At 40.5% G+C, this 25,061-nt stretch overlaps 1 protein-coding gene across 3 annotated transcripts in view; it reads left to right on the top strand.

Moving 5' to 3' along the window:
• The first annotated feature begins 936 nt into the window (after positions 1-936).
• Positions 937-25,061, top strand: part of LOC126073134 (cytochrome P450 2J2-like) — a 41,907-nt gene continuing 17,782 nt past the window's right edge. For 2 of the 3 annotated variants that reach the window (XM_049879420.1, XM_049879422.1), the window contains exons 1-7: positions 937-1,214; positions 7,573-7,735; positions 12,633-12,782; positions 13,152-13,312; positions 20,321-20,497; positions 22,929-23,070; positions 24,541-24,728. In XM_049879420.1, coding sequence (XP_049735377.1) covers positions 1,005-1,214; positions 7,573-7,735; positions 12,633-12,782; positions 13,152-13,312; positions 20,321-20,497; positions 22,929-23,070; positions 24,541-24,728 — 1,191 coding nt within the window. In that variant the 5' untranslated portion in view covers positions 937-1,004. The remainder of the gene's footprint in view (positions 1,215-7,572; positions 7,736-12,632; positions 12,783-13,151; positions 13,313-20,320; positions 20,498-22,928; positions 23,071-24,540; positions 24,729-25,061) is intronic. The other variant, XM_049879421.1, reaches the window with a different exon arrangement.

Genomic DNA, 25,061 nt, shown 5'->3' with positions numbered 1-25,061 from the left:
CCAGGAGAACGAACAAATCTGTCTTGGAAGAAGTACAGCCAGAATGCCAGTTAGAAGGCAGAATGGCAAGATTTCTTCTTATGTACTTTGGACATGTTATAGAAGGGACCAGTCCAGGGAGAAGGACATCATGATTGGTAAAGTAGAGAGTCATCCAAAAAGAGGAAGACCCTCAATGAGATGGATGGACCCAGTGGCTGCAACGATGGGCTCAAACATAGCAAAGATTGTGAGAATGGCACAGGGTTGGGCAGTGTTTCAGTTCTGTTGTGCATAAGGTCGCTATGAGTCAGAACGGTCCCCACATCATCTAAGAACGTTTTCTGTGTCTCAGTTTCCTCAGCTGCAAAACTAGGCTAACGAGATCATCCCCCGCGTCATTTTGTCAGGCTGAGGTAACATATAAAGAGGCAAGTATGGTGCCTGGCATTCCTAAGAGCTCAAGCAATTTTAGACGCTGCTGTTATTATTACTGTTGAACCAGCACAATTCGAATCATTGGATGAACTGATGACAAATAAGGAGCTGAAGTGCCTGTGGCGCTCCCTGAGATGTGTTAAAACCGTAAACCCAAGAGTCCCAAAGATTTCAGAGAAAGGTGAGCTTTCTAAATAGAAAGAAAAGGAAAATGCTCATAGCCTGGCCTTGTCCAAGGTCGTCTCCAAGGACTAGGTGCCAGTTTTTAGGGGAATCCAGCGCCTGGCCACTGCCCTGCTCCGTCCGCAACTTGCGTCTAGGAGGATGTACGGCTGGGAGGGGCGGGGTGCAACGGAAAGGAGTTGGTGGGACGATTGGGGGGCGGGACGGTGCTGGGAGGGGGCGGGGCAGAATGAGGGCCGAGGCGGGGTTGGCCACAGGGCGGGGCGGGGCGGGGGCGGGGCGGTGAGGGTGCGGGTGCGGGGCGGGGCGGTGCTGGGAGGGGGCGTGGCGGTGCTGGGAGCCGGGAGTCTGAGCGAGGTCTGTCGCCTGCTCAGACTGCAGAAGAGCAGAGGGGCGACTGAGCCATGCTCGCGCTGTTGGGCTCCCTGGCGAGCGCCCTCTGGGCGGGGTTCCATCTCCGGCCTCTCCTGCTGGGTGTCGTCGTCTTTCTGTTCTTTGTTGGTTTCCTCAAAAGGAGGCGCCCAAAAAATTACCCGCCGGGACCCCGGAGCCTGCCTTTCTTGGGCAACTTCTTTCTACTGGGCTTTGAAAAGCCGCACCTGGTGCTTCAGAAGGTAGGAGCGGGAGAGGGGTCCTGGTCCTGGTCCTGCCCCGAAGGGCAAGGGGCACTCCGGGAAGTGGGGGGAGCGGAGGTTTGGATGACTCTGCCGCTAATTCTGGTAATTTGAGTTATCCCGCCTTTGAGCCTTGTTTTCCTCACCAGTCAGCTGGCATTATTCTACCTGCCCTTTATAAAATGAGTGAAAAAAAAAAAAAAAAAGCGACCCGTTGCCATGGATTCGATTGCGACTCATAGCGACCCCATAGGACAGAGAAGGACTGCCCCATAGAGTTTCGAAGGAACACCTGGTGGATTTGAACTGCCGACCTTTTGATTAGCAGCTGTCATTAAATGTTTCATGTATAATTAGTGTATCATTAAATGTGTGCTATGAGTCGGAATCGACTCGACGGCACTGGGTTTGGTTTTTGGTTTTGGTAGGCATGTTATGTTCCTTAACTCATTTAAATGTGTATTATCTTGTTAAATATTGCAACACCCTATTTATAATATGCTTGTCTTGTCACCTTTAATATTATTATACTTGAAAAGTACTGTCCTTTCCTTCTTGAAGGCTCCATTTCCTGTATGTAAAATGGGGATACTACTGATAATCCTCACTGCTTTTCAGCTGGACCACTGTTACCACCACATGAATTGAGCCCCTCTTCTTCAGCCTCCTTCCCCAGCAATCCCTCTTACTAAAGTAATAATCTAAAAATATCATTCCCTGAAGTTTTTTCACCTTCCCAGAGTTCAAACTCCTTATCAAGGCACTCAGGTCCCTTCTTGACCCATCCTTATTCCACCTCCTTATTCTCACCTTCCAAGGGGGCTGTCTAACTCTGAATTCCTCAACATTCCCTCAAACAAAGAACACTCTATCAAGAATCCTCAGCTGGTATGTCCTCAGCATAGTTACCTGGCTGAGAGACACTATGATGATAGGTGGTTAAAAACCAAAAAAACCCAGTGCCGTCAAGTCGATTCCGACTTATAACGACCCTATAGGACAGGTTAGAACTGCCCCATAGAGTTTCCAAGGAGCACCTGGCAGATTCAAACTGCTGACCCTTTGGTTAGCAGCCGTAGCACTTAACCACTACACCACCAGGGTTTCCATGATAGGTGGTTATAAACAATAAATAAGACAATTAATGACCTACATTAACATCACCTATAGTACGTAGTCAGGTGTTAGTTTCCCTTTCCCTAGAAATGCATGGAGTCCTGTAATCACATGTCTTATTACTCAAGTACACATGTACCCTTGTTTTAGAAGGGTGTTGTTTCGTTTCCAAGGGTTTGGAAATTTTCCTGTTATCTTTCTGTTAATGATTTCCAGTGTGAGAACTACGTGCTGTCCACAACAAATTAGTCTCTTGTAGACAGCATATGGTTGGATTATCTTTTTAAATTCATTCTGCCAATCTCTGACTTTTAATTGGTATATTTAGACCATTTATATGTAACATAATATTAATATGGTAGGATTTAAGTCCCCCATTCTATTATTCTTTTATTATTTGTGTTCTTCTGTTACTCTTTTCCTGACACCCTAAGGGTTATTTGCACATTTGTTTCTTAAGAATTCCATTTTGATTTGCCTTTACTGTTTTCGAGTGTGTTTCTTTGTATAGTATTTTTAGTGGTTGCGTAACAGATTACAATATACATGTGTAGTGTATTGTACTTCGCTAGTGTCAACATTTTACAACTTCAAGCGGAATATTTATCCTTTACTCCTTTCCTTTACGGTATAGAGCCCTGGTGGCACAGTGGTTAAGAGCTTGGTGGCTAACCAAGAGGATGGCAGTTCAAATCCATCAGCTGTTCCTTGGAAACCATATGCGGCAATTCTACTCTGTCCTATAGGGTCACTACGAGTTGGAATGAACTCAACAGCAAGAGGTTTTGTTGTTGTTGTTGTTGTTTTTATGATACAATTGGTTTAAATATTCTGCATACATTGAAAACCACATCAGACACTATTATAATTTTTGCTTCTGAGGTAGTTGTTCAGACAGAACAAGGGGATAGTGAGTGGTTTAAAATTAGGAAAGGTGTGCATCAGGGTTGAATCCTTTCACCACACCTATTCAGTCTGTGTGCTGAGCAAATAATCCGACAATCTGGACTATATGAAGAGGAATGGAGCATTAGGATTGGAGAAAGACTCACAACATGCATTATGCAGATGACACAACCTTGCTTGCTGAAAGTGAAGAACACTTGAAGCACTTACTGATGAAGATCAGAGACCACAGCCTTCAGTACGGATTGCACCTCAACTTAAAAAAAACAAAAATCCTCACAACTGGACCGATAAGCCACAGCATGATAAACAGAGAAAAGATTGAAGTTGTCAAGGATTTCATTTTACTTGGATCCACAATCAACGCCCATGGAAGCGGCGGTCAAAAAACCAAAAGATGCATTGCATTGGGCAAATCTGCTACAAAGGACCTCTTTCAAGTGTTGAAAAGCAAGAATGTCACCTTGAGGACTAAGGTGCCCCTAACCCAAGCCATGGTATTTTCAATCGCATCATATGCATGTGAAAGCCGGTCAATGAATAAGGAAGACTGAAGAATAGACGCCTTTGGAATGTGGTGTTGGCGAAGAATAATGAATATACCATGGACTGTCAAAAGAATGAACAGATCTGTCTTGGAAGAAGTACAACCAGAAGCCTCTTTAGAAGCAAGGATGATGAGACTGCGTCTTACATACTTTGGACATGTTGTCAGGAGGGAGCAGTCCCTGGAGAAGAACGTCATGCTTGGTAAAGGACAAGGTCAGTGGAAAAGAGGAAGACCCTCAACGAGATGGATTGACTCAGTGGCCGCAACAGTGAGCTCAAGCATAACAAGGATTATAAGGATGTTGCAGGACCAGGCAGTGTTTCGTCCTGTGGTACGTAGGGTGTCTATGAGTTGAAACCAACTTGAAGGCATCTAAAAACAACAACTGACAAACATAATTTTGAAAAGTCAAGTGGAGAAGAATATCCTATTGTGTATACCTATTTCTTTACCTTTTCTGTTGTTCTTTCTTCATTCCTGATGTTCCAAGTTTTCTGCCATTATAATCTCCTTTCTCTATGAAGCGCTTTCTTGGTTTTTTTTAGAATAGGTTTTCTGGCAAAAAATCCTTTTAGATTTCCATCATCTGAAATACATTTTTTTCCCCTTCATTTCTGAAATATGTTTTCACTAAATATAGGATTCAGGGCTGACAGCTACGTTTTTTCAATACTTAAAAATGTTGTATCACTTCTTTCTGGCCTCCATGTTTTCTGATGAGAAATTTTTTGTCATTCAAATTGTTCTCCTTAGGCAATGAGCTGTTTCTCTCTGGATGCTTTTAATTTGACTTTAGTTTTCAAAAGTTTGGTTATGATGTTTCTTGGTGTGTATATCTTTACATTTATACAGTTTTGAGTAGATTCCTTTGAATTTATCCTGTTTGGTTTTACTTACGTGGTTCTGAATGTGTAAGTGTAGGTCTTTAGACAAACTTGGGGATTTTTCAACCATTATTTCTTCAAATATTTTTTCACCCCAGATTTTCTTCCCTTTCCTTCTTGGATTTTTGGACTCTGGTGGCACTAATGTTACAAGATAGTGTATGACGAAATAGCAGGTGTAAACTAGTAATCAAATGAGATATCAGGAGATAAGATCACTACCAGTGGAAAACTCTGGAGATAACCTCTAGTAGAATGTGAGAATTAGTCGGGCTGAACTTTAAAGAAGTGTTTGGCATGTGGCAAAGTGGACAGATCGGAGTAGGAGATTTTAAATGAGGGAAGAATGGCATGAGCTAAAACATAGTGAGAGGACAATGAAGAAACTGGCCTATTTGTATGGGATCTTTTCTTTTATTGCAGCTTCAAAAACTTTCTCTAAGGTGGCTATATGACATTGTAATTGCATATATTTGAGAGAATGAACGTATCAAACTAAAGTGGAAGAAGGACAGATAAGTTGGATAAATGATCAGTTAGGATGTATATCCAGCTGCTGTAGCAAAGGAACCCCAAAATACAGTTGCATAATTAACACTGAAATTTATTTCTCTCTCACAAAAGAGTTCAGAAGTAGGTGGGCAGTTCAAAATAGGGAGGCTGCTCTGTATTATAAGATCATCCAAAAACGTGGGTTCCTTCTATGTATTACTCTGTTCCTCCATCAACACCATCATGTCTGACCCCTTTATGTACTTAACTTTCTCCCATCAAATAATTCTTTGTACAGAATAGTAATAAAAACTGGGTATTTATCTGTATCCTCCATTAGATTGTGAGCTTCTTGAAGTTAAAGACTTGTCGCATTTCCAACACCCAGCCTTGACCTACCACATAGTTGGGGTTCCTTAACTAATTTTAGCTCATTTGTCCCTGAAGTTTTTAGCTGTTCTATAAACACTCTTATTGAATGTTCTAAATTAGTAAAGAAATCCTTTTGCAAGGTCTAAGAAGTTGATCCAGGCATCCAGCAAGATGAACTCAAAAGCCTGCTTGATTTATATCTTATATATCACTGCCATTTCTAAGGAGCAAAGGCATGTACTTTGGAGGCAGACCAACTTGTGATTGAATTTTGGCACTGTCCCTACTAGCAAGATAGGGTGTGCAATGCTAAAGATGAATGAGGATTGTTAGAGGAAGCTGGGTCAAAGGAGCAATAGAAGAATTGAATCCTGGCTTCGTCTTTAATGTGGAAGCGGGATGGTAGGATGAGACCTATTTCATTGTATTTGCCCTGATGGGGATGGTATAGGTCCAGGGCTCTAAGGATGACATGGGGAAGTGTAAGTGTATGAGGACTGGGGAGGAAGGACCAGAGCTACCTGGAGGGAATGGAGCCTTTCTGTTTGAAACCCCTACCTGCAGCTAGACACACCCAGGCAGACAAGAAGCAGAGGCTCTCTCTACTTGGATAGAGTCGTGTCTTACATTCACAGATTTAGAAAGTCTTTGATTAATGACTATTCGCTGTCACTCAGCCCACAGTTGCACACACCTGTATACTTGTGCATACTTAGGAACACACCCAAACACTCTTCCATTCACTCTCGCTTTCTCCCCATTGCTCTTTCCCTCTTTCACTCTCACTAAACTCTAAGGTTCTGGAGCCATATCAGGCTCATTTCTTTGCCCCCGTATCTTAAATAATGCATGGCCAATTCCCTCCACTACTCATTAGCTTTGTCACCTTGGCTAAGCTGTCTCATTATTCCTTTTCTGAAAGATGAGAAAACCATTACTACAGTAGGGTGCTTGTGAACTTAAGTCAGAGAAAAGTTGAAAGGTACTTCAATAGGATGGATAGTATGTGGCTATCTTTGAGCCTGAGGAGTGCCTTCCTCCCACACACCCCTGTGCTCTCCTCCTCTCTCTTGCGACAGTTGTGCATGCACATCCGCTGCACACAGAGCCCGTTCAGTCCTCAGAGACTTGCCGAGTGGTGGGGTGACGGGCGCCAGAAAACAAAGTGCATTTCTTATTGCTACTCTCAGTTTTCCTCACAGAATCTTTGAAGGATGAATAGTTCCCCTCTCCTTTATACTTGGAGAGCTGAGGCTCAAAAAGGTGAAGCAACTTGCCCAACAATCCACAGCTAGAGAACTGCAGGGCCAGATTCCCATATAACTCCAGAGCTGGAATGTTTTTCTCCATACCTGGTCCCAGCCCTTGAGACTGGGCCTTATGACGCAGTTTATGATAGCCCTTAACTTTCCGTTATCTAGTACATGTCAAGGAACAGGACATTGTCTTCTGGTGAAAGACATTCTGATTTACTAAAAATTCATGCGCACCACACCAGACTTAGGATAACCATAACTCAGCCTTCTTTTATGGGGTCAGTGTGCTGGAGCCTTGTTTATTTATTCACAGTTATACCCTCAGGGCCTTGTTCTAGGAACACGTAGTGAGTGCTCACTCAGATCAAGCTTGTTGAATATATTACTAAATGTTTCTGAAAGAACTTCCCAATCATTTAGTGAACTGAATTTCAGTCTAGTTGAGAGGAGAAGGAGAAAAAGAGACAGAGAGCAATACTCCCATCAGACCACCAGTCAAAGTAGAAGTGGTCGTAGTGATCAATCTTTGAAGTCCACATTTTCTGGAGGGTGAACCTAAGGCACATAGAGGTAAAACGCTTTGCTGCATAGCAACAGAAAATCTGTGGCACACTGCAGAATGAATATTTCTACTCTGTCTGAGTCACTTGGCCCCACATGCACACCCACACCCACACACACAAACCTACCTTCAGTGCACGATCTTGTAAGTACATACCCACTCCCTTCATTCCTACATACACAGACATGTGCATATTCAACTGTGACTAGCTATTTTTCAGTTTGTGAAGAAATATGGGAACCTGTTAAGCCTGGAGTTTGGGGACATACATACTGTTATTGTATCCGGATTGCCCTTAATCAAAGAAGTCCTTGCCAACCAGGACCAAAACTTTGTGAGCCGGCCCAAGACTCCTATCCGAGAGCGTGTCTTTAAGAATCAGGGTAAGTTTCTTGACTAATGTAAGATATGTGTATTTGATGTTGTTATAGGCTGTCAAAGGTGTCTTCGTGAGTATAATTCTTTAACATTCCCAGAGATCAGGCCCAGTATAAAATTCCTGCCATGAAACGAAGCGGGATGTCCTTGTTCCTCAATTTAAAGCACCCACTCTGAGCATTTGGCAGTCTTAATGTCAGGGATTTGGGAGAAGCTGCACCTCCTACAGAAACTCACCCTGGATGTTTTGGTAATCAAGTAAGCACATCGCTCCGTGAAAGCGCAGGAAGAGGCCACACGTTCTCTGGTTCTGCTTCCGTTCCAAACTTCTTCCCTTCGGAAAACGGGTGTGGATCTGCTGCTGCCTTCTGCTGCTCATCTGCTTCCTTCTTCTTGCCTCTACTTCCTTAGGCTTCATCATTAAGGTGGTGACAGGGTGTCTCAAGTCTTCTAGTCTATCATAACCCAAGACACGTTAGAACAGGTTGGCATGAATATTTTAAATTATTATTAAATAAATTTAAACATTTAAAAATTAAAATGAAAAGCTCAAATCTATTAGTTTTTCAAAGCACCGTTTTTTTTTTCAGGTGCCTCCCAATCCCTCCTTGAAATATTTCATCCATTCACTCTACATCCATTCAGTGTATTTATTAATTACCTGCCATGTGAAGCGCTGTGCTAGGCACAAGGGATATTACAGTGAATAAAAAAAAAAATAGACAAAATCCCTGTTCTTATGTAATTTACATTCTACTCAGGGAGAGACACAGTACCAATTAGTTCTAATTTAAAGCTTAAAGTGTTGTGAAGATAAGGGCAGAGTGTACTTATCTAATCTAGTACAGGGATTCAGGGTAAGCTAACCTATGGAAATGACAATTTAATAAGGTGAAGAGAGAGGAGAAGAAATCAGCAGAGGGAATAGCCTATGAAAAGCCCTGAGGTGGGGAGAAGGACAGTGAACTTCAGGAATTGAAAGGTGGCCAATGTGGTGAGAGCACAGAGATTAGTTGGAGATAATGTCATAAAATGAAGCTGTTGAGCTTGCCCAGGAATCTTTCATGGAAGTTCTTGTTAAGGATTTCGGTTTTTATTCTGATAAAAATGGAAGCTTTTGAATGATTTTTAGTAGAGAAGGGAATTATCATGTATACACTGTATTTGTGTGTGTGTGTGTGTGTGCTTTAAGTGAAAGATCACAGTTCAAGTTAGTTTTTCATAAAAAAATATTATACACACATTGTTATGTGACCCTAATTGCTCTCCCTATCACCTGACAGCACACTCCTTTCCCCCCTGTATTTCTTGTGGCCATTCAACCAGCTCATGTCCCTTTTTGGCTTCTCATCTCACCTCCAGACAGGAGCTACCCATCTAGTCTCATGTATCTACTTGAGCTAAGCATGCTCTTCATAAGTATCATTTTATGTCTTACAGGCCGTTCTGATCTTTCTGGCTTAGGAAATAATTTTAGTTTTGGGCTAATAGAGAACCAAAAGTTCAGCAGTTCAAATCCGCCAGGCGCTCCTTGGAAACTCTATGGGCCAGTTCTACTCTGTCCTATAGGGTCGCTATGAGTCAGAATCGACTCGACGGCACTGGTTTTTTTTTTTTTTTTTTAGAGAGTCCAGGGGCCATGTATTCTGGGACCCTCCAGTCTCAGTCAGACCATTAAGTCTGATGTTTTTACTAGAATTTGAGTTCTGCACCATACTTTTTTCCTGCTCCATCAGGAACTCTCTGTTGTGTTCCCTGTCAGGGCAGTCATTGGTGGTAGCTGGGCACTATCTAGTTCTTCTGGTCTCAGGCTGATGGAGTCTCTGGTTTATGTGACCCTTTCTGCCTCTTGGGCTCATATTTTCCTTGTGTCTTTGGTGTTCTTCATTCTCCTTTGCTCCAATTGGGTTGAGATCAATTGACACATTTTAGATGGCCACTTGCTAGCTTTTAAGACCCCAGACACCACTCACCAAAGTGGAATGCAGAACGTTTTCTTAACACACTTTGTTATGCCAGTTGACCTAGATGTCTGCTGAAACCATGGTCCCCAGACTCTGCCTTTGCCATGGTCCCCAGACCCTGGAAATGTTTGCTTGTATTCAGGAAACTTCTTAGCTTCTGGTTTAGTACAAATGTGCTGACTTTCCCTGTATTGTGTGTTGTCCTTCCCTTCACCTAAGATAATTCTTTTCTACTATCTAGTTAGTGAATACCCCTTTCTCTCCCTCCCCACCCTCGTAATACACTGCATATTTTTAATGGTCATTTAAGCATCAGAGTAGAGAAATGAATGAAAGTAACAAGAGTAGATTGAGGGAGATGCATTTAAGAATTTATTGTAGCATTCTAGTTTAGAGGCAGTGCTACCTTGGACTAAGAAAGTGGCAAGAAATGACAGTAGGTCAGACCAGAATGGTGGCAGTGAATGTGGATGTGTTCAAGACATTGAGGAGGTAAATCCAATAAGATATGATGACCTAAATATTGAGAGTTTGAAGGGAAAAGGTGTTGAGGTGAATGCCCAACTGGGTAGGTGATGGAAAAAGGGAAGTCTTGGAGGAAGACAAGGTATTTGATTTGGTTTGGATTGGTGAGAGATTGTTAGAGAAAAATCATGAATTCTGTCTTAGATATGCTGATTTAAAATGCCTTTAAGTTGGCAAAGTCAAGCAGGCAGTTGTATTTATGAGTCTGGAGCCCAGGGACAGAAATAGGTGGTCACTGTCTAATTATGTTATTTAGAATTTTAGGAGTTGGTGAGATTTCCCAGAAATGGAATGTAAACTGAGAAGAGGTTTTAGACCTTATCTTAAAGAGCTCCATCACTTCAAAATTTGTTAAAAGATGAGCTAGCAAAAGATAACGGAAGTTACTGTCAGAGAATTAAGAGGAAAATGTGGAGAGTGTTGTGTCCGAAGAACTATTGGAAGAGAATTTCAGAAAGAAGTGTTTAATGCTGTTGAAAGATCAATGAAGATAAAGTTGAAAATATCATTGGATTTGACAACAGAGGAGGGCCATTTCGTTGGATGAAGAAGATGGCAGAAGCCAAAGCCAGATTTTAAAAGGAGTTGAGGAGTGCTCTCGAAGTGAAAAAATGGAAAGGAAAGTAGCATTCCTTGTCTGTGATACAAAACAAATGGCAATCTGTTGAAAACACTGCCTTAGCCATTTAGTGCTGCTATAACAGAAATATCACTAGTGGATGGCTTTAACAAAGAGAAATTAATTCTCTCACAGTCTAGAAGGCTATAAGTCCAAATTCAGGGCATCAGCTCCAGGTGAAGGCTTTCTCTCTCTGTCAGCTCTGGAGGACTGTCATTAATCTTCCTCTGGATGAGGAGCTTCTCACCACTGGGATCCCAGGACCAAAGGATATGCTTTTCTCCTGGCTCTTGTTTCTTGGTGTTATGAGGCCCACCTGTCTCTCCGCTCACTTCTGTTTTATATATCTCAAAAGAGATTAGCTTAAAACACAATCTAATCTTGTGATTTCCTCACTGACATTACTGCGCTAATCCCACCTCATCAGCATCGTGCTGTTGTTGTTACCTGCCACCGAGTTGGTTCTGACTCATAGCGACCCTGTGCACAACAGAACGAAACACTGCCTGGTGCTGCACCATCCTTACAGTCTTTGTTATGCTTGAGCTCATTGTTGCAGCCACTGTATCAATCCACCTCATTGAGGGTCTTCCTTTTTTCCACTGACCCTGTACTTTGCCAAGCGTGATGTCCTTCTCCAGGGACTGATCCCTCCTGATAACATGTCCAAAGTATGTAAGACGCAGTCTCACCATCCTTGCTTCTAAGGAGCATTCTGGTTGTATTTCTTCCAAGACAGAGTTGTTCATTCTTTTGGCAGTCCACGGTATATCCAATATTCTTTGCCAACACCACAATTCAAAGGCATCAGTTCTTCTTTGGTCTTCGTTATTCGTTGTCCAGCTTTCACATGTGTAAGACGTGTTTGAAAATACCATGGCTTGGGCCAGGCACACCTTAGTCTTCAAGGTGACATCTTTGCTTTTCAACACTTTCAAGAGCTCCTTTGGAGCAGAGTTATCCAATGCAAATCCATCTTTCAATTTCTTGACTGCTGCTTCCATGAGTGTAAATTGTGGATCCAAGCAAAATGAAACCCTTGATGACTTCAGTCATCAACATCATGAAGAATTTACAACACACAGGAAAATCACATCGGATGACAAAATGGTGGAGAATCACAATACTGGGAATCATGACCTAGCCATATTGACAGATATTTTGGGGGGACAAATTTCAGTCCATAACAAACACAGATTTCTTTTCCCCCTTTGCTTGTGCTGTTCTTTCCGCATGGAATGCTTCTACTTACTTTCTGGAGTCATTCCTTCATCCTTTAAGGCCTAGCTTCGATAGAACCTCTCCTATAAAACCTTTCTTGCCTCCTTAAAAATATGAACTTTGTCTTATTCATGAGTGGATTACTAGTATTTAACAAAACATAAGCTTTTAAATATACTGATGTGACTAATAATCAAAGCATGGAGCTTTTAGTCAGGTAAAACTGAATGTGAATGACTGTTCAGCTGCTTAGTAACTGTGTGACCTGGCAAAGTTTACTTTATCCTCAGGTTTTTCATTAGTAAACTGGTGATAATAATTATTCCTACTCCATACAGTTTCTATGTGTACTAAGTTACTTAATGCATGAGAAAACACTTTGTAAAGTGCCTGGTATAGCAAGTGTTCAGTAAATGTTAGCCATTAGATCCATTGCTTTGGGATTATTTCTGTGAATAGCTTTCAAGTGCTTAATGCCCTTTTCCTTCCCTCCATCTCACATCCCCATATCATTTGCCAGATGTGCACATTATAGAATCAGAATAGCATAATATTGGTTTTCTTTTTTCCCAGGATTGGTCATGTCCAATGGCCAGGAGTGGAAGGAGCAAAGAAGGTTTGCTCTGATGACACTAAGGAATTTTGGCTTAGGAAAGAAAAGATTAGAAGAACGCATTCAGGAGGAAGCCCACCACCTCGTCGAGGCAATAGAAGAGGAGAAAGGTGAGGGTTTCACAGGACAGGTGCAGGAGTCTGTGGCTCATTCATTCATTGAGCAGATACTTATTAAGTGCCTAGGTTTCTCTCCTGTGGCACTAAAAGCTGTAACAGTGAACAACTAACCGTGGACCCTATGCCCATAGAATTCATTACAAGAAGCCGGGCATTAAAGACATAACTGAATTTAAACCCTGGGCATAATTTTGACTCCGCAAGCATTGCCTGAGTGCTTGCTATGTGTCATATCCTGTGCAGGGTGCTGTGGCCAGAGTTTCATATGTGGTATGTCATATGTCCTATAGAGTAGACTTTCCTTAGAAAGCGGAAACAAATCAACCGAAAGGATCCATCTCTTCCTTCCTCTGCCTCTAGGACAGCCTTTTGACCCTCACTTCAAGATCAACAATGCAGTTTCCAATATCATTTGCTCCATTATCTTTGGTGAACGTTTTGAGTACCAGGATGGTCAGTTTCAGGAGCTGCTGAAGTTGCTGGATGAAGTCACATGTCTGGAAACTACAAACTGGTGCCAGGTAAGCTGTTCTCTTTCCACATCTTGGTTAAGAATATTGGGCTGGTGTCAGACACACGTGAGTTCTTCCTTTGTTATTTATTTATTTTTTAGTTAAAATATAACCTTTTTAATTGACTTCAACAAAAATTTATTTGAAATCAATCTGTCAACTTTATTGTTTTTAATAATATTAAACATTTATACAAACACCGCTTCTACCATTGATGTAATGTACAAAATTTCATAATGCGTGTACCTATGCACCTACATTATTATTTTTAAAGAGAACAACACTATTGCATTGCCTTTGTGTCCCTGTTCTCTATGTCCCTCTTTATCCCATCCATCCTCCTTCTTCCTCAGAGGTATTCTCCTGTGTCTGGCTTCTTGCTCAGCAGACAGTTTTCTGATCAATCTGTGTTGATTGCTCTTTTTTAATGTCAATTTACATTCCATTGTATGAATATGTCACTGTTTGTTAATCTATTTTCTATCAGTAAACTTTTGAATTGTTTCCAGTCTTTGTACGCTGTGAAGAAAGCTACCATGAACATTCTTGACCAAGTTTTTTTGTGGATATATCCACACATTTTTTTCTTTGTGGACATACCCACTCATTTCCTTTGCATATGTCCCTGGAAGTAAAAGATGTCTAAAGGTTTCCAGTGTGGCCGTACGTAGTATTTACACACCCACCAACACTTGCTGTCATCGTCTTCTAATTTCTTTCGGTGTTGCCCTTTGGGGTCTAAACCTAATACCCTACCTTGGTGGACCCTAAACTCTGGTTTTTGCCCCTCTAGGCCTGTGTGTCTATCAAAAACTCTGCTCAGTTTCTTGGTTTCTCAGCAACTTCTGTGCATTTGGAAGACACTTCTGGGCGGGGGGCGGGGGGGCAGGGAGCCTCTCTGGCTTTTCTTCTCCCTAGACTTTATCCCTGAAATTCCTCACTACTTTGGGGTATGTGAGTGTTTGAATCTTATCTTGGTGTTCTCAGTAAGAGGATTAGCCTAAATTAGCCAGTCTGCCATTACCAAAATTGAAAAATAACCTCATTAAAAAAAAAAAAAACTTTTTGAAAATTACAAACATATATGAAAGTAGAGAGAATACTGAATCACTGTATACCCATCAGTGAGCTCCAACAATTATCAACACATGGCAAATATCATTTATCTGCACCCACATCCTACTCTTGTGCCCCACTCCTGCATTATTTTGGAACAAATTACAGACCTCAGTTATTCAATCCATAAATATTTCAGTACATTTTTCTAAGGACCTATTTTAATTTAAAAAAATTACTACACCTGAAAAATATTAACAATACTTTAATGTCGTCAAATATCTAGCCAGTGTCCAGATTTCCCCACATCTTCTAAATTTTTTTTAACTTTTTTTTTTTGTATTGTGCTTTGGGTGAAAGTTTACCATTTAAGTTAGTTTTGCATACAAAACTTTTTACACATATTGTTATGTGACCCTAGTTGCAATCCCTGCAATGTGACAGCACTCCCCTTTTCACTCCAGGTTTCCCATATCCATTCAACCAGCTCCTATCCCTTTCTGCCTTCTCATCCCACCTCTGGATAGGAGCTACCCATTTAGTCTCATGTATCTATCTACTTGATTTATGAAGCACACTCTTCACGAGTATTATTCTATGTTTTATAGTCCAGTCTAATCTTTGTCTGAAGAACTGGCTTCAGGAACGGTTTTAGTTCTGGGTTAACAGAAAATCGGGGGCCATGTCTTCTGGGTTACTCTAGTCTCAGTTAGACCATTGAGTCTGGTCTTTTTACATGAATTTCAGTTCTGCATCACACTTTTCTCCTACTCCAGCAGGGACTCTCTGTTGTGTTCCCTGTCAGTGTGTTCATTGGTGGTAGCCCGGCACCATGTAGTTCCTCTGTTCTCGGGCTAATGTAGTCTCTTGTTGATGTGGCCCTTTTGCCTCTTGGGCTAATATTTTCCTTGTGTCTTTGGTGTTCTTCATTCTCCTTTACTCCAGGTGGGTTGAGACCAATTGATGCATCTTAGATGGCCGCTCCCTAGCTTTAAGACCCCAGGCGCCACTCACCAAAGTAGGATGCAAAACATTTTCTTAATAAACTTTGTTATGCCAGTTGAACTACACGTCCCCTCAAACCATGGTCCCAGACCTGCCCCCCTGGTACTCTGTCCCATTAAGTGTTTGGTGGTGTTCAGAGAAACTTCTTAGCTTTTGGTTTAGTTCAGGTGTGCTGACTTCGCCTATATTGTGTGTTGCCCTTCCCTTCATCTAAGATAATTCTTGTCTATTATCTTGTTGTTGTTGTTAAGTGCCATTGAGTCCGTTCTGACTCATAACGACCCTACGCACAACAGAACAAAACACTGCCCCGTCCTGCACCATTCTTACAATCTAGTTAGTGAGTTTCCCTCTTCCTCCCTCCTCACCCTGGTAACCATCAAAGAATGTTTTCTTCTGTGTTTAACCTTTTCTTAAATTCTTATAGTAGTGGTTTCATACAATATTTGTCCTTTTGCGACTGACTAATTTCACTTAGCATTATGCCTTCCAGATTCATCCAGCTTGTGAGATGTTTTGCAGATTCATCATTGTTCTTTATTGTTGTGTAGCATTCCATTGTGTGAATATACCATAATTTGTTTATCCATTTGTCCATTGATGGGCATCTGTGTTGTTTACATCTTTTTGCTGTTGTAAATACTGCTGCAGTGAACATGGGTTTGCATATATCTATTTGTGTGACAGCTCTTGTTTCTCTACAATATATTCCAAGTAGTTGGACTGCAGAGTTGTATGGTACTTCTATTTCTAGCTTTTTAAGGAAGGGCCAAATTGATTTCCAAAGTGGTTGTACCATTTTACATGCCCACCAGCAGTGTATAAGTGTTCTAGTCTCTCCACAATCTCTCCAACATTTATTATGTTGTGTTTTTTGGAATAATGCCAGCCTTGTTTTTTTTTGTTCTGTTTTTTTTTTGGGGGGGGGGGTGAGATGGTATGTCAATGTAGTTTTGATTTGCATTTCTCTAATGGTTACTGATGATGAGTATTTCCTCCTGTATGTGTTAGCTGCCTAAATGTCTTCTTTGTTGAAGTACCTGTTCATATCCTTTGCCCATTTTTTAATTGAATTATTTCTCTTTTTGTTGCTGAAGTTTTGCCGTATCTTGTAGATTTTAGAGATTAGATCCTGATTGAATACGTCGTAACCAAAAATTTTTTCCCAGACTGTACATTGCCTTTTTACTCTTTTGATGAAGTTTTTTGATGAGCATAAGTGTTTGATTTTTAGGAGCTCCCAGTTACCTAGTTTCTCTTCTGGTATTTGTGCATTGTTAGTAATGTTTTGTATTCTGTTTATGCCATGTATAAGTGCTCCTAGCACTGTCTCTTTTTTTTTTCTTCCATGATCTTTATCGTTTTAGATTTTATATTTGGGTCTTTGACCCATTTTGAGTTAGTTTTTGTGCATGGTGTGAGGTATGGGTCTTGTTTCATTTTTTTTGCAGATGGATATCCAGTTATGCCAGCACCATTTGTTAAAGAAACTGTCTTTTTGCCATTTTACGGACTTTGGGCCTTTGTCAAATATCAGCTTCTCATAGGTGAATGAATTTACATCTGGATTCTCAGTTCTTTTCCATTGATCTATATATCTGTTGTTGTACCAGTACCATGGTATTTTGACTACCATGGCAGTATAATAGGTTCTGAAATTAGGTGGCATGAAAAAAAAGCTGCATATCTGGTATGAATCCCACTTGGTCATGGTGAACTATTTTTTGATATCTTGTTGAATTCTGTTGGCTCAAATTTTTTTGAGGACTATTGCATCTGTGTTCATGAGGGATATTGGTCTGTAGTTTTCTTTTTTGTGGTGTCTTTACCTGGTTTTGGTATCAGGTTTATACTCACTTCATAGAATGAGTTCAGGAGTTTTCCATCCTTTTCTATGTTTTGAAATGCCTTTAGTATTACTGGTGTTTTCTTCCCTGAAAGTTTGGTAGGGTTCTCCCGTAAAGCCGACAGGGCCAGGGTATTTTGTGTTGGGGGTGTTTTAATTACGTCTTCAATGTCTTCTATTTGTATAAAAAAATTTAATTGTTCTACTTCTGTTTCTGTTAGTTTAGGTAGGTAGTGTGTTTCTAGAAAATTTCATCTAGGTTTTCAAATTTGTTCAAGTACAGTTTTTCATAGTATTCTGTTATGATTCTTTTAATTTCAGTTGGATCTGTTGTGATATCACCCATCTCATTTCTTATTTGCTGTATTTGCCTCCTCTCCCATTTTTCTTTTGTCACCTTGGCCAATGGTTTATTGATTTTGTTGCTCTTTTCAAAGAATCAGCTTTTGGTTTTGTTAACTCTTTCAATTGTTTTTCTATTCTCTATTTCATTTATTTCTGCTCTAATTTTGTTTTTTCCTTTCTTCTGGTTCCCGTGGGCTTCTTTTGCTGCTCTCTTTCAATTTTTTGAGTTGTAGGGTTAATGTATTGATTTTAGCCCTTTCTTCTTTTTGGAAAAATGTGTCCATTTATTGCTATAAATTGACCTCTAAGCACGGCTTTTGCTGTGCCACAAAGGTTCTAGTGTGTTTTCATTCTCACTTAATTCTGTGAATTTCCTTATTCCGTCCTTAATTTATTCTATAACCCAGGAGTTGTTGATCAAGGCATTGTTCAGTTTCCTTCTATTTTGAATTTTTTTTTTTCTTGCTTTTCTGTTATTGATTTCTACTTTCATGCCTTTATGGTCAGAAAAGATGCTTTGTGTGTGATATTTTGATGTTTTGGATTCTGGTAAGGCTTTCTTTGTGGCCTAATATGTGGTCTATTCTGGAGAATACTCTACGTGTATTGAGAAAGAAAGCATACTTGGCTGCTGTTTGGTGGAGTGTTCTGTATATGTCCATGAGATCAGGTTGGTTGATTGTGGCATTTAGGTCTTCCACGTCTTTATTGAGCTTCTTTCTGGATGTTCTGTTCTTTACTGAAAGTGGTGTGTTGAAGTCTCTTACTATTATTGTGGAGCTAGCTGTCTGTGTCCCTTTTCCATGCTGTTAGAGTTTGTTTTATGTATTTTGGTTTAGTGTTGGGTGGGTAAATATTTATTATGGGTTATATCCTTGTGGTATATTGACCATTTAATCATTATATAGTGTCCTTCCTTATCCTTTGTGGTGGATTTTGCTTTAAAGTCTGTTTTGTCTGAGATTTATATTGGCACTCCTGCTCTTTTTTGATTGTTGTATGTTTGATACGTTTTTTCTATCCTTTGAGTTTTAGTTTGTGTCTTTGAGTCTAAGGTGTGTCTCTTGTAGGTGGCATATAGATAGATCATGTTTTTTTATCCATTCTGCCACACTCTGTCTCTTTATAGGTGCATTTAGTTCATTTACATTCAGCGTAATTGTTGATAGGTTTGAGCTTAGTGCTGTCATTTTGATGTATTTTTGTGTGTGTGTGTGTGTGTGTCATTGACAGTTTCTTAGTTCCACTTAATTTTCTGTGCTAAGTCTTTTGATCTTTTCATTGTTGTTGACCCTGGTGGCGTAGTGGTTAAGCACTACAGCTGTTAACCAAAGGGTCGGCAGTTCGAATCTGCCAGGCACTCCTTGGAAACTCTATGGGGCAGTTTTACTCTGTCCTATAGGGTCACTATGAGTCGGAATCAACTCGATGGCACTGGGTCTGGTTTTGGTAAGTCTATGTTTTACTTGTTTTTTCTTTATTTTGATGTCTAGGATTGTTAGTTCTTTGTGGTTACCTTAATATTGGCCCCAAATTTCCTAAGTTTAAACCAATCTTTTATTTTTGATATTGCCTTGACTTCCTCTCCATATGAAAGTTCTATGACTACATTATTTAATCCCTCTTTTTTGTTTTAATGTTGTTGTATTTTACATATTGATGTCTGTTTCCCTATTGTCAGTGTTCTAGCTTTGATTTATTTTTGTAACTTCCCTTTCTGGGTTGATATCTGATCATTCTGTCCTGTGTTCTAGTCTTGGGTTGTTATCTGATATTGTTGATTTTCTAACTGGAGGACTCCCTTTAGTATTTCTTGTAATTTGGGTGTGATTTTTAAAAATTCCCTAACTTCTGTTTATCTGGAAATGCCCTAATTTTGCCATCATATTTGAGAGACAGTTTTGCTGGATATATAATTCTTGGTTGGCAATTATTTTCATTCAGGGCTTTATATATGTCATCCCATTGCCTTCTTTCCTTCGTGGTTTCTGCTGCATAGTCAGAGCTTGGTCTTATTGACTCCCCTCTGTAGATGACTTTTTATTTATCTCAAGCTGCTCTTAAAATTCTCTCTTTATCTTTGATTTTGGAAAGTTTGATTGTAATATATCTTGGTGACTTTATTTTGGGACTACCCTGTGTCAGGTTTGGTGAGCTTCTTGGATAAATACCTTTTCATCTTTCACGATATCAGGGAGGCTTTCTGCCAAAAAATCTTCAACAATTCTCTCTGTACTTTCTGTTATCCCCCCTATTCGGATACTCCAATCACATGTAGGCTATTCCTCTTGATAGAGTCCCATTTAATATGGCACTTAATATGTTCTTCTGTCTCTGTGTTTTATATACTTTCATAATTAATTGTAGAGAATTGACCAGAATCGGGTTTGCTTTTAGAAAGACTACCTTTTTAGGAGGTACATAATGGGAAATAGACTGAGACTGGGGCTAATGGTAGAATCAGGAAAACTGCTGGAGGCTATCAGAGCATACGAGTGAGATATGATTGTGGTCTGCACTAGGTGGATTGGACTGTGGCAGCCATTGGGGTGATGAAATGTGGTCTGAGGCTGGATGTATTTTGGAAAAAGAACTGAAATACCTTTCTAGAAGGGTGAAAGAGAAAGAAGATTCAAGGATGACTCCAAAGTTTAAGTGTAAGCAAATAAAAGAGAGAGAGATGAAAAGAGAAGATTGATTCTGTGGTCTTAAAATGTGGAAAAGTAGTATGTTGTCTCCATGATTGTTTTGTTTTTATCAATTAGCTCTACAATATCTTTCCCTGTGTAATGAAATTCCTTCCTGGCCTTCACCAAACACTCTTTAGCGACTGGGAGAAATTGAAAATATTTGTTTCTAGTATGATTGAAAAACACAAGAGAGATTGGAATCCTGACAAACCGAGAGACTTTATTGATGCTTACCTCAAGGAGATGACAAAGGTGAGACAATCAAAGCTGTTTTCTATGTTTTGTTCTTTAAGAGCAAAAAAAAAAAAACAAGTAGGGTGTATTCTCTTCCTATATTTTCTGTAATAAATTATGTGTTGTAATACATTATCATAAATTAAGTGACTTAAATCAACATAAATATATTCTCTTACAGCTCTGGAGGTCAGAAGTTTAAAATCAGTTTAACTGGGAAGAAGTTCGGGCATCAATTGTGCTGGCTCCTGTATGCTCTCAAGAGTTTTGTTTCCTTGCCTTTTCTAGCTTTTAGAGGCTGCCTGCATTCCTTGCATCATTTTCCTTCTTCCATCTTCAAAGCCAGCAGCACAACATCTTCCCTCTTCTCTTACTGCTGCTTCATTCTGTCCTTGTATATTCTCTTTGACCTTCTTGCCTCACTCTTATAATGCCCTTCATGAAAACATGGGATCCATCTGGATAATCTAGTATAATACCCTCATCTCAAAATCCTGAACTTAACCACATCTGCAAAGTCTTTTTTCTATAAACCAAAACCTGTTGCCTTCAAGTTGATTCCAACTCAGAATAATACTGCCCTGTAGGGGTTCCAAGGTTGTAAATCTTTACGGAAGCAGACTGCCCCATCTCTCTCCTGTGGAGTTACTAGTGGGTTTGAACCGAACTTTGAACTAAACTTGGTTAGCAGCCAAGTACTTAACACCATTGTTCCCCCAGGGCTCCTTCCCTTTCCTATATATAAGGCATCATGTTCACAAGTTCTAGGGTTTAGGACAAGAACATCTTTGAAAGTCACTACTCGGCCTACCATAGAGGGAAAAAATGGGTGCTCTTTCAGAGTGTAGAAGTAGCATTAACTCAGGATTGATGAGACAATTGGAAATAAGGATGGGGGTTTAATGGCATTTGGCTTGAGGTCCTGGGAATACCCACATACTGCCTTCTTATCCCCCATGCCTACCCTTTACCCTTATCTGAAGGAGCTGTACCCAAATGGGAAAATAGAAATTGATCACAAAAGCACCGTTTTGGTATTAGATAGGTCTGTGCCCAGTTACCTGAGGAGGCTTGGTGGCACAGTGGTTAAGTGCTCAGCTGCTAACCAAAAGGCCAGCCGTTAGACCCCAGCAGCTACTCATTGGAGAAAGATGTGGCAATCAGATTCTGTAAATATTATACCCTTGGAAACCCTATGGGGCAGTTCTACCCTGTCGTGTTGGGTCACTATGAGTTGGAATTGACTGGATGGCAATGGTTTTATTTTTGGCTTAGAGCCCTGTTGGTATAGTGATTAAGAGCTTGTCTGCTAACCAAAGGGTCGGCACTTTGAAACCACCACATACTGTTTATAAACCCTGTAAGGCAATTCTATTCTGTCCTATAGGGCCACTATCAGTAAGAATGGATAGCAAGAGATGTGGTTTTATGGGGCCCAGTTATCTACTCCTATCTTCAGCCCCCATATCAGAGCACAAATCAAGCTGATTTGGATGCCACAGTTTAGCCTCAGGGCCTAGGCGGGGCTTTGTCTTCCAACCACACCTATGTCATCTACTTTCCAACATTATAGAAAAGAAGCAGGAAGAAAGCCAGATTGAATGTGTGGCCTTTGACACAGTGACCCCTCCACTTAATATACATCACTGAATCAGTGCCTTGACTTTTGACTCTTCAGATTAATGGTTCTTCCTCCTGGAGTAGGCAGATTGGTGGATTTCTTTCCACCTCCTCCCTTATTTCACCTTGTTGGCATAGCATTAATAGAAGCATTGTTTTCTCCTCAAAGGAAAAGACTGTACTTGTTATGTGGTGTTCTGGTATGGGACCATACATTAAGAGAAAAGCTGACAAATTGAAGGATCCAGAGGAAGATGATAATGTCAGAGGAACAGGTGATGGAATTAGGGAGGTTAATCTGGAAAGGAAAAGGGGCATGGGGAGATATGAGAATTGTTGCATGAAAGAGGAATGGAGTTTATTTTTTCTGATAACAGTAAAACACTTGTTAATTATTTGCTGTGTGCCTGTTGTAATTCAGGCAGCTCATCATGTGATCTTAAGAGGCTATTTCACAGTGCAGGAAGCCAAAGCACAGAGAGATTAAGTAACTCACCATAAGTCATACAGCTAGTGAGTATGTGGCTGATATTGGAACTCAAGTCTGTCTTTTTCACAGTGCATTCTCTTTTCTTCTTCCCAAATTATAGGTGTAAGAAAAATGATTGTTTTGATTTTCATCTGCTCAAGTGCTAGAAGCCCTAGGTAGCCTCCAGCACTTGGGGCAGGATGATGCTAATGATATTGCTATAATACCCTATGCCTTCTGAGGAAACCAAAGGGAAAGTTATTTCTCCTAGGGACCTTTCTTTCCAAATTCCTTCCCTAGGCTGATGCACCTGTGTTTTGTGGCAACTATGAGCAAATTAATAAACATTTTTCTTTCTAGCACACAGACAATGCTATTTCGAGTTTCCATGAAGAAAACCTTGTCTGCAGCACACTGGACCTCTTCCTTGCTGGAACAGAGACAACTTCCACAACTCTGCGCTGGGCTCTGCTTTACCTGGCCATCTACCCAGAAATCCAAGGTGAACATTCATGTGCCTGGACCAGGACACAAGAATGCCTCCTGGAACATGCTTCCCTAGGGTTGGGACCAGAAGATAGCACGGTAGGAGAAGATAGGTGGAACAGTCAGGAGCTTGACTCAGGATCTAGCGTGTTCTTTTTTTTTTTCCTGTCAGGAACTGTGGTGGGTCCTGGTAATGCAAATATAGCGGTCCCTTTGCTGGAGAAACTGAGGATCTAGTGGGGAAAACAGTGGAGTCAGTTGACACTGTGTTAAATTTCACAAAAGAGTGACATTCTTGTATGAATATCTGGTCTTTTAAGTAATAACCTGCCATCGCCCTCTGAATAATGTCTAGACTCCCGAGAAAGACGGGGAATTCTATGGCCAGATAAATTTAGGGAATGTCTTAAAATCTTCTCAGAGTTTCTACTGCCAACTTTAACCCCACACACTCTGCATGCTGGCCTCAGTAAATCACTTGTCAGTTGTCCATTGCACTGTTCTTATTATGCCTCTGTTCATTCACATGTGTTGTTCTCTATACCAAGAATGCACTTCCCCAGTTTTCCTAAATGGCAAACCTCAAACTCTTCTTGAAGAATTTGATCAGCTACTACGTCCCTTATGATGTGTTCCTACTCTTTGATGAAATTACTAGCATTTTCTTTCTTTAGAGACAAAGGGAACACACAGTTCTTCTTTTAAGGCCATGTTTGAAGTGTTTAACATCACTTCTACACACATTCTCTTGACCAGAACTTAGCCACACACATGATCACAAAGCTGCAAGGGAGTCTGGGAAATGTAGTCGTTAGCTGAGCAGCCAGGTAAAATCTTTATTAATATAGAAAAAGAGGAGAACAGATATTGGGGGACAGCTGGCAGTTTCTGTCATTTATTGGGTTCTCACCTAAATCAGTTCATGCAATTCTCAAAATATCCTTAGGATGAATGTAGATTTATCCCCACTAATTTATCCCCTCAGATGAGGAAACTGAGGCTCAGAGAGTTTTATTAACTTGCAGCATTAATTTAGTAAAGCAAGAGTATGATCCAGGGCCTAGTTTCCACTCTTACATATCTCCTTGAGAAACTACGGTCTATGGAGCCTACGTTATTCTTAATAGCCACAACAATGAACTCAAACATACCAACAATCATGAAGATGACTCAAGACTTGGCAATGTTTCCTTCTTTTATACATAAAGTTCCCATGAGTCAGAGACAACTCAGTGGCAACGGATAACAATAACAACAACACTATAATTTTACCCATTTTGACCCTGGTTATTCCATTCCTAAGCCTAAGGTGAAAAAATTATGGAGTTGAAATTTTTCTTAAATATACCCTTTCAAGGATTAAGAACCATTTGTTTATAACTTGATCACTAATTGAAATACAACAGGAGAGACCTTGGAGGCCACCCATGCATCTCTGGAAGAAGGCATAAAAGTTTAAAAAATAATAGAACCTTCTGTTTTCCAGAGAAAGTACAAGCTGAGACTGACAGAGTAATTGGCCAGTCACGGCAGCCCAGCTTGAATGACCGAGAGCACATGCCCTACACCAATGCCGTCATCCATGAGGTGCAGAGAATGGGCAACATCCTCCCCGTGAATGTGCCCAGGGAAGTGACATTTGATACCACTATGGCTGGATACCAGCTGCCAAAGGTAACCAGGGACTTTCAGCCTCAGGTCTTCAAGTCCGTCTTTTTAGACAGTAGGAATCTGAATTTGAAAACTGACACATATTCCTGTCCTAAGCAATCACTCAAATAGGGAGAGAGATATATCATACCTGATATAATACTATTTGTTTTCCTCCAAGTATGGGCTTAAGAACATTTGTACCCCTAGGTTAATAGGTATTGGGGGAAAGATGGGGAATTCTATGACCAAATAAATTTAGGGAAAGACTTAAAAACTTCTCAGAGTTTTTACCATACTAATTTGCATTGGTGGGCTGTGTTGACTCAGTGGTAAAATTCTCACCTTCCATGCGGG

This window comes from Elephas maximus, chromosome 3 (genome assembly GCF_024166365.1).
Source record: "Elephas maximus indicus isolate mEleMax1 chromosome 3, mEleMax1 primary haplotype, whole genome shotgun sequence".
Lineage (NCBI taxonomy): Eukaryota > Metazoa > Chordata > Mammalia > Proboscidea > Elephantidae > Elephas > Elephas maximus.
Note: the sequence above shows the minus strand (reverse complement) of the source record. Positions and strands in the feature narration are given on the sequence as shown.